This window comes from Chanodichthys erythropterus, chromosome 6 (genome assembly GCF_024489055.1).
Source record: "Chanodichthys erythropterus isolate Z2021 chromosome 6, ASM2448905v1, whole genome shotgun sequence".
Lineage (NCBI taxonomy): Eukaryota > Metazoa > Chordata > Actinopteri > Cypriniformes > Xenocyprididae > Chanodichthys > Chanodichthys erythropterus.
The window spans coordinates 859,211-871,585 of record NC_090226.1 but is presented as its reverse complement, the minus strand read 5'-3'; the positions used below and the strand labels follow the sequence as shown (position 1 = coordinate 871,585).

Below are 12,375 nucleotides of genomic sequence, written 5' to 3'. Positions count from 1 at the left end.
AATGCAATGAAAATACTTTAATAATTTTTTTATTATTATTATAACACCCTCAGTTTGATGTGCTGAACTGGAGTAATCATTGGACATTAATATCTGTAACAGATGCAGGACAATATTCATGTTTCAATACAAGAGAAAAAATATCACCATTCTTGTAAATCAAAACTAAAATTCACATTGAATTAATAAATAATAATAACAGATAAATCTAGTGTTGGAAGAAATGCTAACTATCGTATTTACACAGCGGATTAGTATTCTGGATTATTTTTTCCATTTTGACCTTTTGCATTATGATATATTATTTAATAAACAAATATAATAAACTCACAAAAAACCGACATACCAATGAAACAAGATTCATCAACGCACCCCGTATAGCAGCTTATGCTTCAAAAACACAGTAAAACCTGTCAGAATGTCTTTGCACTTTCAATGCAAATCATCAGCTTACAGTAATGCACATTAAATATAAATATGGCAAAAGCAGCTGTAAAAAAAAAAAAAACAACAACACTCATATCCTGTTTTGGCCACATGAACACAGGTGAGTTTAGTAACGACAGGATTGTGATTGTTCACTTTGTGCAGGTTCTTCTAGTTGAACATGATCGATTCAGGATCCTGGTTCATCATTTGCGCCATGTGTCGCAGAACATCCTTCTTAGTAATGATTCCAAGTAAACGTCTGACGCAAGAGAAAGAGAAAGATCTCTGATTAGGCACAGCTCATGATTTTATCACGTTATGCTAGTTCTTCCTCTGAAGCACTGGCTACTAGTGAACATAAGATGCAACATGTTGTCTATTTCTGAAGAAATGTGCATGGAAGCCCCGCCCACCGTGAAATCTCATTGGCCACGCCTCGCATATATTAAGCATCAAATACGTTCGGAGATGAACTAATCCTAACATATGCATTTTTCATCATTATTAGTTGCCTAAAATAAAGCAGTTGTGAAGGTTCTTACCCGCTGCGTGTGACCAGACACTGGCGGAGACCCAGTTTGCGGAAGATGTCCACCACCGTCTCCATGGGCGTGTGGTCGGTGACGGTGAAGGGACTCAGATTCAGGATGCGTCTCAGTTTCAGAGGCTGAGGGTTTGAAGCGGGAATCTGCGGAGCGTCTTCGGTGAAATACACCACGGAGTTACTCACCACACCGTCCTGCTTCTGACGCGCGTTTTCTGAGGAGCAGACACTGATTTTATATGATGTACAAGTGAGCAAAACATTTCTTGTGTCATTAAATCAGTTTTTATACTCGTGAGAAGCAAAAATGCAGGTAGGATTGATGATTCTGAAACTGATTCAATGATTCTTTCTGACCTAGTGTGGCATTTTCATGTATACATGTAATAAAACTGTTTGATAATAATCATAAATGTTTCTTGAGCAGCAAATTATCATATTAGAGTGATTTCTGAAGGATCATGTGACACTGAAGACTGGAGTAATGATGCTGAAAATTCAGCTTTGATCACAGGAATAAATTACATTTTATAATATATTCACATTGAAAACAGTTATTTTACATTGTAAAAATATTTCACTATTTTTACTGTATTTATGATCAAATAAATGCAGCCTTGGTGAGCAGAAAATTGAGATTTGATCATCGGAATTAATTATATTTTTTTATATATATTCATATAGAAAACAGCTATTTTACATTGTAAAAATATTTCACTATTTTTACTGTATTTATGATCAATTAAATGCAGCCTTGGTGAGCAGAAAATTGAGATTTGATCATCGGAACTAATTATATTTTAATATATATTCATATAGAAAACAGCTATTTCAAAAATATTTAAAAATATTCCATTATTTTTACTGTATTTTTGAACAAATAAATGAGCAGAAGAGACTCTTTCAAAAATATTAAAAAACTTTTGACCGGTTGTGTATATAATTCATTAAGACACCAGGGTTATTATTGTTAACTAAAACTAAAATCATTTAAAAATGTTACATGATCCAAAATAAACATTAATTGAAATAAAATATCAAAACTTATTTTATTTTAGCTAGCTGCCAAGGCAACATTTCTCATTTTATTTTACATTTAAGTACTAAAATGACTAAAACTAATAAAATAAAACTGAATAAAAACTATATAAACATACTTAAAAAAAAAATCTAATAAAAATAGTAATCGAGTAAAATTAAAGCAAAAAAAAAAATAAAACTATAATAAGTAAATCACTGATACTAAAATATTATGATATCTCATGATGAAAAAATCATGATGAAATCATATTATTATATGCACCAATATTGCCAATATTATTTAATGCTGTATATTTTATAAATACCAATTATTTTACTGTATTTTACTTCTTGCATTAAACATTTTTAATCTTCTTGGCTACAACGACTGTTTGAAATGATCTTTCTTCTGTAATATCACAACAAATAACACTGAATGTTGTAAAAATACAATCCATGTAAGCCCAGTGCTTTCAGACCTGATATGAACATTATATTTGATTAGTTAAGGTACATAAACTATAAAAATCAATAAATGAGCAGCACATTCAAGCCAAAGTGGAGTTCAAACTAAATCAATGAAAGATAAAGACATCAGATTAGGTGACGGGTTAACGTGTGTGTGTCTTACTGATGGCCAGGATAAGATCCCGTCTCTGTACGAAGCCGATGAGTCTCTCCGATTCCCGGGAGACGACCACAGGAAAGCCATTGTAGTCCGTCTCTTTGATCAGCGTCTCCACGTCCTCCACCGTGGTGCTGTCCTGCGTGAGGACGGACAGCGGCGGCTCGTTCCGGCGCGGGCGCATCACGTCGGTGGCCAGCGTGCGGTGGGTGAACTCGTCCTGGTCCAGGTACGGGTAGCCGTTGAGCTGGATGTGAGCTTCGTAAATGCCTTCCTTACCAAAAGCGTCGGCCACCCACTTACTGGTGACGGCGGCCGCCATCAGAGGAACGATGTACTCCAGACCGCCGGTCAACTCGAACATGATGACCACCAGAGAGACCGTCATACGCGTCACGCCGCCTGAACAAACGACAAACATCTCACTTCTGCAGCTCCTAATCTACACTAATGGTCACTCAAAAATACAGTAAAACAGATATTTTATAGTATATACAGATATTTTAAATTGTAAAAATATTTTGTGATTTTTACTGTTTTTAATCAAATAAATTTGCCTTTGATCACAGGAATAAATTACACTTTACTATATGTTCACATAGAAAACAGCTGTTTTAAATTAATAATTAATAATAATTAAAATAATATTTCACAATTTTTACTGTATTTTTGATCAAATAAAAGCAGCCTTGCTGAGCAGAAGAGACTCTTTCAAACATATTACAAACAATTTTGACCAATAGTGTACATCAGAAAAACTTTTACTCATAAAAACACATTTTGATCTAATGAAATTATGTCGTGTCTTACCTAAACATGCTGCGGCACCGACCATGGCGTACAAACCCGGCGTCACACAGTCAGCGCCCGGGCGGCACCAGTTCTTAAAGATGATCCAGTCATGATGATGGTACGCCATCTGCTCCACTGCAATGCCCACGATACGCCCTGCGATGGCGCCCACCGCCATACTGGGGATGAACAGACCCGAGGGGATCTGAAAAAAAACATCACGTGACATTAGAGCTTCTCGATTATGGCCAAAATCAAAATTATGATTATTCTGGTCAATCTTGATTTTGGTCAATAAAGTCTTTATTAGAGATTTATATAGAGATTTGTTCAAAAATGCTGATTCATCCAGTAACGAAACAAGTCAAATCTTTGAGTCATTGAATCATTCATTCAAGTGATTTGTTCAAAAATGCTGATTCATCCAGTAATGAAACAAGTCTTTATAAGTGATTCATTGAATCATTCATTCAAGAGATTCATTCAAAAATGCTGATTTATCCAGTAATGAAACAAGTGATGAGTTTGAGTAAGTCATTGAATCATTAATTCAAGAGATTTGTTCAAAAACGCTGACTCATCCAGTAATGAAACAAGTCTTTATAAGTGATTCATTGAATCATTCGTTCAAGAGATTTGTTCAAAAACGCTAATTTGTTCAGTAATTAAACAAGTGAAGTCTTTGAGTCACTGAATCATTCATTCAAGTGAATCCTTCAAAAATGCTGATTCATCCAGTAATGAAACAAGTCTTTATAAGTGATTCATTGAATCATTCGTTCAAGAGATTTGTTCAAAAACGCTAATTTGTTCAGTAATTAAACAAGTGAAGTCTTTATGAGTCACTGAATCATTCATTCAAGTGAATCCTTCAAAAATGCTGATTCATCCAGTAACGAAACAAGTCAAATCTTTGAGTCATTGAATCATTCATTCAAGTGATTTGTTCAAAAATGCTGATTCATCCAGTAACGAAACAAGTCAAATCTTTGAGTCATTGAATCATTCATTCAAGTGATTTGTTCAAAAATGCTGATTCATCCAGTAATGAAACAAGTCTTTATAAGTTATTCATTGAATCATTCATTCAAGAGATTCATTCAAAAATGCTGATTTATCCAGTAATGAAACAAGTGATGAGTTTGAGTAAGTCATTGAATCATTAATTCAAGAGATTTGTTCAAAAACGCTGATTCATCCAGTAATGAAACAAGTCTTTATAAGTGATTCATTGAATCATTCGTTCAAGAGATTTGTTCAAAAACGCTAATTTGTTCAGTAATTAAACAAGTGAAGTCTTTATGAGTCACTGAATCATTCATTCAAGTGAATCCTTCAAAAATGCTGATTCATCCAGTAACGAAACAAGTCAAATCTTTGAGTCATTGAATCATTCATTCAAGTGATTTGTTCAAAAATGCTGATTCATCCAGTAATGAAACAAGTGAAGTCTTTACGAGTGAGTCATTGAATCATTCATTCAAGAGATTTGTTGAAAAACTCTGGTTCATCCAGTAATGAAACAAGTCTTTATAAGTGATTCATTGAATCATTCATTCAAGAGATTCATTCAAAAATGCTGATTTATCCAGTAATGAAACAAATGTGAAGTCTTTATGAGTCATTGAATCATTCATTCAAGTGAATCCTTCAAAAATGCTAATTTATCCAGTAATGAAACAAGTCAAATCTTTATAAGTGAGTCATTGAATCATTCAGCCAAAAACTCTATTTCGTCCAGTGTGATATCTATTTGAAACAAAACGTGATTCTCAATTTATCCAGAATTATGCAGCTCTAACAGCATATAAATAATACCATCAACTTTAAGACATGAGAAAGTCGTCCCCCTCACCTTCATGCCAAATGTGAAGATGGTAATGACTATCTTGAAGATCAGCGCCAGCGTGAGCTGCCAGAGGGCGCTGTAGACGCCCGGCCCGGCGGGTCTGTCCGGGATGTCATCCACTGGCCGGGTCATGTTGGGATTGTTGATGTAATCACAGAGCTGCGACGACTCCAGCGCTCCACAGTCGTTGAACAGCTCCGAGATCAGCTCGCTGGTGCTCCGCCGCGTGTACGGGTTCGGGAAGGCCAGGATGGCCGTGATTCCTGTCACCGCGATCACCTCCAGCACCGGATACTTGCCCAGGCTCGTGGTCTTACGCCGCCGGCACCAGGCGATGTTTCCGCGAATGAACAGCGTCCCCCAGAGCCCCCCGAACACACCCAGCAGGATGAAGGGCACCAGCTCGGCCATGTACCAGGGCGTGTGGTACTCCACGTAGAACAGGACCAAACGATTGTTGCCGAACGGGTTGATGGAGCGCAGCGTGAAGGCCGCCACCAGTGCGGCAAAAAAAGAACGCCAAAGTGTCTTCAGAGGGAAATAATAACTAACCTGCAGAGACACACAACAGCATGATGAAACTCTGTAACTTTTATATACAGTGGTGTGAAAAAGTGCGCACTGATTTTTTATTTTTTTTGCATGTTTGACACACATTAATGTTTCAGATCATCAAATAAATTTAAATATTAATCAACGATAACACAAGTAAATGTGCAGTTTTTAAATGAAGGTTTTTATTATGAAGGGAAAACTAAATCCAAACCCACATGGCCCTGTGTGAAAAAGTGAGCCTAAGAACTGATTGGGCCACCCTTAGCAGCAACAACTGCAATCAAGTGTTCGCGATAACTTGCAATGAGTCTGTTACAGCGCTGTGGAGGAATTTTGGCCTACTCATCTTTGCAGAATTGCTGTAATTCAGCCACATTGGAGGATTATCGAGCATGAACCGCCTTTTTAAGGTCATCCCACAGCAATAGGATTGAGGTCAGGACTTTGACTAGGCCACTCCAAAGTCTTCATTTTGTTATTCTTCAGCCATTCAAAGGTGGACTTGCTGGTGTGTTTTGGATCGTTGTCCTGCTGTAGAACCCAGTTTACTTCAGCTTGAGGTCACGAACAGATGGCCAGACATTGCCCTTCAGGATTTTTTGGTAGACAGCAGAATTCATGTTCCAATTATCACAGCAAGTCTGCCAGGTCCTGAAGCAATAAAACAGCCCCAGACCATCACACTACAACCACCATATTTTACTGTTGGTATGATGGTCTTTTTCTGAAATGCTGTGTTACTTTTACGCCAGACGTAATGGGACACACAGCTTCCAAAAAGTTAAACTTTTGTCTCATCAGTCCACAGAGTATTTTCCCAAAAGTCTTGGGGATCTTCGAGATGTTTTCTGGCAAAACTAAGACAAGCATTTGTTCTTTTTGCTCAGCAGCAGTTTTAATCTTGAAACTCTGCCATGCAGTTCTTTGGATGTTGTTGTGGGGTCTTTTGTGACCTCTTAGATGAGTCGTCGCTACACTCTTGTGGTAATTTTGGTTGGCCGGCCAGTCCTAGGAAGGTTCACCACTGTTCAATGTTTTCTCCATTTGTGGATAAGGGCTCTCACTGTGGTTTGCTGGAGTCCCAAAGCTTTAGAAATGGCTTTATAACTTTTTCCAAACTGATAGATCTCAATTACTTTCTTTGGATCTCAACATGATGTGTAGCTTTTGAGGATCTTTTGGTCTACTTCACTTTGTCAGGCAGGTCCTTTTTAAGTGATTTCTTGATTGTGAACAGCTGTGGCAGTAATCAGGCCTGGGTGTGGCTAGAGAAACTGAACTCAGGTGTGATAAACCACAGTTAAGTTATGTTTTAACAGCACTTTTTCCCTTCATAATAAAAACCTTCATTGCGTGTTGTGTTTACTTTGATTAATATTTAAATGTGTTTAATGATCTGAAACATTAAAGTGTGACAAACATGCAAAAAAATCAGGATTTCACACCACTGTATGTACAAGAATGTGTGTGTGTGTGTGTGTGTGTGTGTGTGTGTGTGTGTGTACCTCCTCCAGACTGAACAGCACTCCTCCGATTGGAGCTCCAAACGCCACAGACACTCCTGCAGCCGCAGCTGCTGACAAAACCTGAAACAAACGAAAGCAGCAGATTTCAGGACACTCGTCTGACTTCCTCTCACATCATCACACTCATCACCGCAGCAGATGAAGCACCTCTCTGCGTTTGCCCTCGTTCTTGCTGTATTTGGAGAAAAGGCTGCAGAACAGGTTGCCGCAGCAGCAAGCGACGTGAACGAGTGGCCCTTCCTTCCCCAGACTGAGGCCCGACGACACGGCCAGCACCAGCGTGACCGTCTTTATGAGCAGCGTCCACTTCCCCAGATACCCTCGGATGATGAAGCCACTCAAGATCGTCTTTATCTGAACGACAGACACAAACTAAACACTCTCGCACATCTGGACTTATATATCAGCTCATCTGCATGGAGTTTCCGTACCTCTGGTATTCCTGATCCGCAGGCGTACGGCGCAAACACTCGCACCAGAGACACGGCCAGGAAGGAGAAGAAGAGCGCCCACAGCACGTACAGGAAGTAGTTCAGGACGTACACCCCAGCGCCCTGAGGACACAATTATACAGATAAATAAGAGGACATGAAATCGCCCCCTATAACCTTAAATAGAGCACATTTGAGGGAACAGCCATTTGTAGTGATGTGCACTCATTCAATCCCATAATGAACCACAATAACGAGTGCTGAATGAATTCCCGCGTCTGGCCAGAAGATGGCGGCAACAGCAGAATTACCCATTTTCCAAACCGCTGGTGGGTCTTTTTAATTGATTATTTAATTGTTTAATTAAGGTTTAAACATAGATTTTATGAGGGTTATAATCTTATAAATCTTATCATTACTATTGGAGCCGAAATATTGCACCACAAAAAGTGCCACATAATTTGACCAATTTTTTGTGATTAAATACCAATATGGCTATAATAATAATAATAATATAATTAATAATATATTTATTATAATTTACGAAGTAAAAAATTAAACAGAATAAGAAATATTACAATTTTAATATTTCACTGTGAAATTAAAAAAATATATACTAGTTTTATAAAAAAAATTTAAGATTTATTTTTTATCGTAAAAATTACGATTGCGATTTAAAATGCGATTTAAAAAAAATAAAAGTTCCAGGTTTGCTGTGCATTGTAGGACTGAACATTTTGACCTATTTCTTGTGGTTATATTTAAATATGACTATAATAATTATTATTATTATTTTTGCAAAATAAAAAAATAAACAATTTTACTGTAGAATAAAAAATCTAGCATTTAAAAATAATATTATTTTATTATATTATTTTTATTCATAAAATAATAATAATATCATTAATCATAAATATATCATTATTATAAATTTACTAAATAAAAATATTAAACAAAATAAGAAATATTACAATTGAAATTTTGTGAAATTTTAAAAATGCAATATTTATGATTTTTTAAGATTTATTTTTCAGATTGCAATTTAAAATGTGATTTTAAAAAATAAATGTTCCAGGTTTGCTGCACATGATTGTAGGACTGCACATTTCGGCCAATTTCTAGTGGTTATATATAAATATGACTATAATTATTATTATTATTATTACAAAATAAAAATATTAAACAAAATAGGAAAATAAACAATATTTTACTGTAAAATTTAAAAAGAAATCTAATATTTAAGGAAAAATAATATAATAAAATACTATTATATTTATAAAATAATAATAACAATAATCATAATTGTATTTTACAATGCAACTTTATTTTGATGGAAATCCACATGTAAATGAACAGCGTTCTTCGATTAACTTTGCAGCTTTGGGATCAATGCATAAATAAATTAAAAATATGTTTCAACGTATTCCTCACTCTACCTCTGTGTAGCCGGTCATCAGTTCAGCCCATTTCTGCCACTGAGGACACTTGTCTCTGTCGGCGAAGGTGGTCTCGTTGGACGTCCAGCAGCACTGCTCATGACTGTACCAGAACGCAGACAGACACACCCCTTCCTTGAGATCCGTCATCCAATCAACAGCCAGATCGATCACTCCGGCCAACGTGCCTGTGTTAGACGAGACCGAGATGTTGAATATTAAGTGCTTTGATCAGTGAGGTCATGAGTGGGCGTGTCTCTGCACCTGACAGCAGGCCAATCAGCAGCATCACCAGCCATCCTGACCAGGCGTCCAGCAAACCCTTAATCAGCTCCCACATGGACTCTTTGCTCTTACTGGTGATCTGTAAAAAACACACAAAACCTGATGATTAATTAATGATTAAAAAATTCATATTGTCATAATATCAGCGTCTGCCGGTCTGTTTCACCTTCCGGTGTCTGTCCGTGTCTCTGGATTTTTCTCTCAGCCAGTCGATGGTGTGAAAGTCCTCGTAAGTGCCGACGTCTGGGAATGGCTCGTCCAAGAAGTCCATCAGGTTCCCGGCGCCGTTCATCTCCTCTGTGGGAGTCGCACTGCTGATGCCTGTGGAGAACCAAATGGATTATCAATAAACACACATTCTCTCATCCCACTTCACGAGGTGCATTCTGGGACACATGTGAAAACATTCATATAGGAACAATTATTATGTATACTTAAGTGTTTAGTAGTACTATAGTATAGTAATAGTTATATATATATATATATATATATATATATATATTACAGCAGATGTATATCTGTTATTGGGTTATTTTTGAAGTTAAACATTTAACCCAACCGCTGGGTCAAAACAACCCAATCGCTGTTTGTCCATATTTAACCCAACTTGGGTTAAACCCAGAATTTTTTAGTCACAGAGGTTAAACATTTAACCCAACCGCTGGGTCTGTCCAAATTTAACCCAACTTGGGTTTAATCCAGCATTTTTCAGTCGCAGAGGTTAAACATTTAACCCAACCGCTGGGTCTGTCCAAATTTAACCCAACTTGGGTTTAATCCAGCATTTTTCAGTCGCAGAGGTTAAACATTTAACCCAACCGCTGGGTCAAAACAGCCCAATCGCTGGGTCTGTTTAACCCAACTTGGGTAATTTTTAACCCCCCTTTTTTTTTTCTTTTTTCAGAGGTTAAACATTTAACCCAACCGCTGGGTCTGTACAAATTTAACCCAACCTGGGTTTAAACCAACATTTTTTTGTCGCAGAGGTTAAACATTTAACCCAATCGCTGTTTGTCCATATTTATTTTAACCCCACTTTTTTTTTCAGAGGTTAAACATTTAACCCAACCGCTGAGTCAAAACAACCCAATTGCTGGGTCTGTCCAAATTTAACCCAACTTGGGTTAAACCCAGAATTTTTGATTCACAGAGGTTAAACATTTAACCCAACCGCTGGGTCAAAACAACCCAATCACAGGGTCTGTCCAAATTAAACCCAACTTGCGTTTAAACCAGCATTTTTTTGTCGCAGAGGTTAAACATTTAACCCAACCGCTGGGTCAAAACAACCTAATCACTGGGTTTGTCCATATTTAACCCATCTTGGGTTATTTTTAATCCAGCATTTTTTAAAGTATAAACATTTCACAATGAATCAAGCTTTATTCATCACAATAATATGAGAAAAACACACACAATAGAAACGGTGCTCGGAGAGGCCTTACAGAATATCCCTCAGATTTCACACATCACGTGACAGCAGCATGTTAAACACACATGCTTGAATGAACTGAAATGAATAAACACCCTACACATATCAACATATGCCCATAATAAGACGAATGTCACAGACAGCAGGTGCACACGATGATTCTGATCAAACAAACACGAGCCTCACCATCTGCCTCCGCCATGTCGCTGTAGGTGTAATAAAATCAGAGATGAAGCGATGGTTTGTAGTGTTTGTCCATCATAACATCAGATTATTATACTGATGCAGCAGGACGGCGACATACAGTGATGACGTCAGGGCGTCTACAGTCAGCGTCACCGAGCGTGCGCGAGCGTCAGCGCGCAGAAAACAGAAAACAGGCAGTAGAAATTATAGACATATAAGAAATTATAATCTAAAATAAATCTAAAAAACAAATGGAAAACTCCCTCAATGTTGACTAGAGAAAATCCAGCTATCACAAACGATTGTAGATGGTCGATCCTGATTCGCGCTGAGAAAAGTAACAGATATCATGTGACCATTACTGAGAGGAATCATTTACACCATTCTTCAGCCTGTTCTGTGACAGAAGTTAGTGTCCTACACTCAAATATCAGTTTTTATCTTCACTAGAGTTATTGTTACTACAGTAAAAGTGTGTTTACTTGCTATTAGCCATTACTGTCCTCGCAGAGAAACTACTGAAAGATCTGAAAGCCAGAAAACTGGGGTGTGTATTTGATGTGCTTTTTTTTTTTTTTTTAGAATGACATTTAATTTTGCAGTTATTTATTTTATTATTTAATACCATCTACAGAACAAGAAGTGTGTTCTTTGTAAACCAAACCTTTTATATTTTATAAACAACTTTAAATTATAGATAACCCAACTGCTGGGTCAAAACAACCCAATTGCTGGGTTTGTCCATATTTAACCCAACTTGGGTTATTTTAACCCCGCATTTTTACAACCCAATCGCTGGGTTTGTCCATATTTAACCCAACATGGGTTATTTTTATCCCAGCATTTTTACAACCCAATCACTGGGTTTGTCCATATTTAACCCAACATGGGTTATTTTTAACCCAGCATTTTTTAGAGTCATAAAGGTTAAACATTTAACCCAATTGCTGGGTTTGTCCATATTTAACCCAACTTGGGTTATTTTAACCCCGCATTTTTACAACCCAATCGCTGGGTTTGTCCATATTTAACCCAACATGGGTTATTTTTATCCCAGCATTTTTACAACCCAATCACTGGGTTTGTCCATATTTAACCCAACATGGGTTATTTTTAACCCAGCATTTGTTAGAGTCATAAAGGTTAAACATTTAACCCAACCGCTGGGTCAAAACAACCCAATTGCTGGGTTTGTCCATATTTAAACCAACTTGGTTATTTTTAACCCAGCATTTTTACAACCCAATCGCTGGATTTGTCCATAT

At 37.1% G+C, this 12,375-nt stretch overlaps 1 protein-coding gene across 2 annotated transcripts; it reads right to left on the bottom strand.

The window, feature by feature from the left end:
* Positions 1–50: 50 nt before the first annotated feature.
* Positions 51–11,242, bottom strand: clcn4 (chloride channel, voltage-sensitive 4). Of its 2 annotated transcripts, XM_067387035.1 has the most exons (12): positions 11,111–11,242; positions 9,659–9,813; positions 9,472–9,571; positions 9,208–9,395; positions 7,772–7,894; positions 7,488–7,694; positions 7,320–7,400; positions 5,266–5,811; positions 3,429–3,615; positions 2,625–3,020; positions 972–1,188; positions 51–688 (listed from the first exon to the last, which is right to left on the bottom strand). In XM_067387035.1, the coding sequence occupies exons 1-12, from the start codon at positions 11,124–11,126 to the stop codon at positions 598–600; spliced, it is 2,307 nt and encodes a 768-aa protein (XP_067243136.1). In that variant the 5' UTR covers positions 11,127–11,242; the 3' UTR covers positions 51–597. The 2 variants fall into 2 exon arrangements, with proteins under 2 accessions (XP_067243136.1, XP_067243137.1); XM_067387036.1 differs by lacking the exon at positions 7,488–7,694.
* Between the last annotated feature and the right edge of the window lie 1,133 nt (positions 11,243–12,375).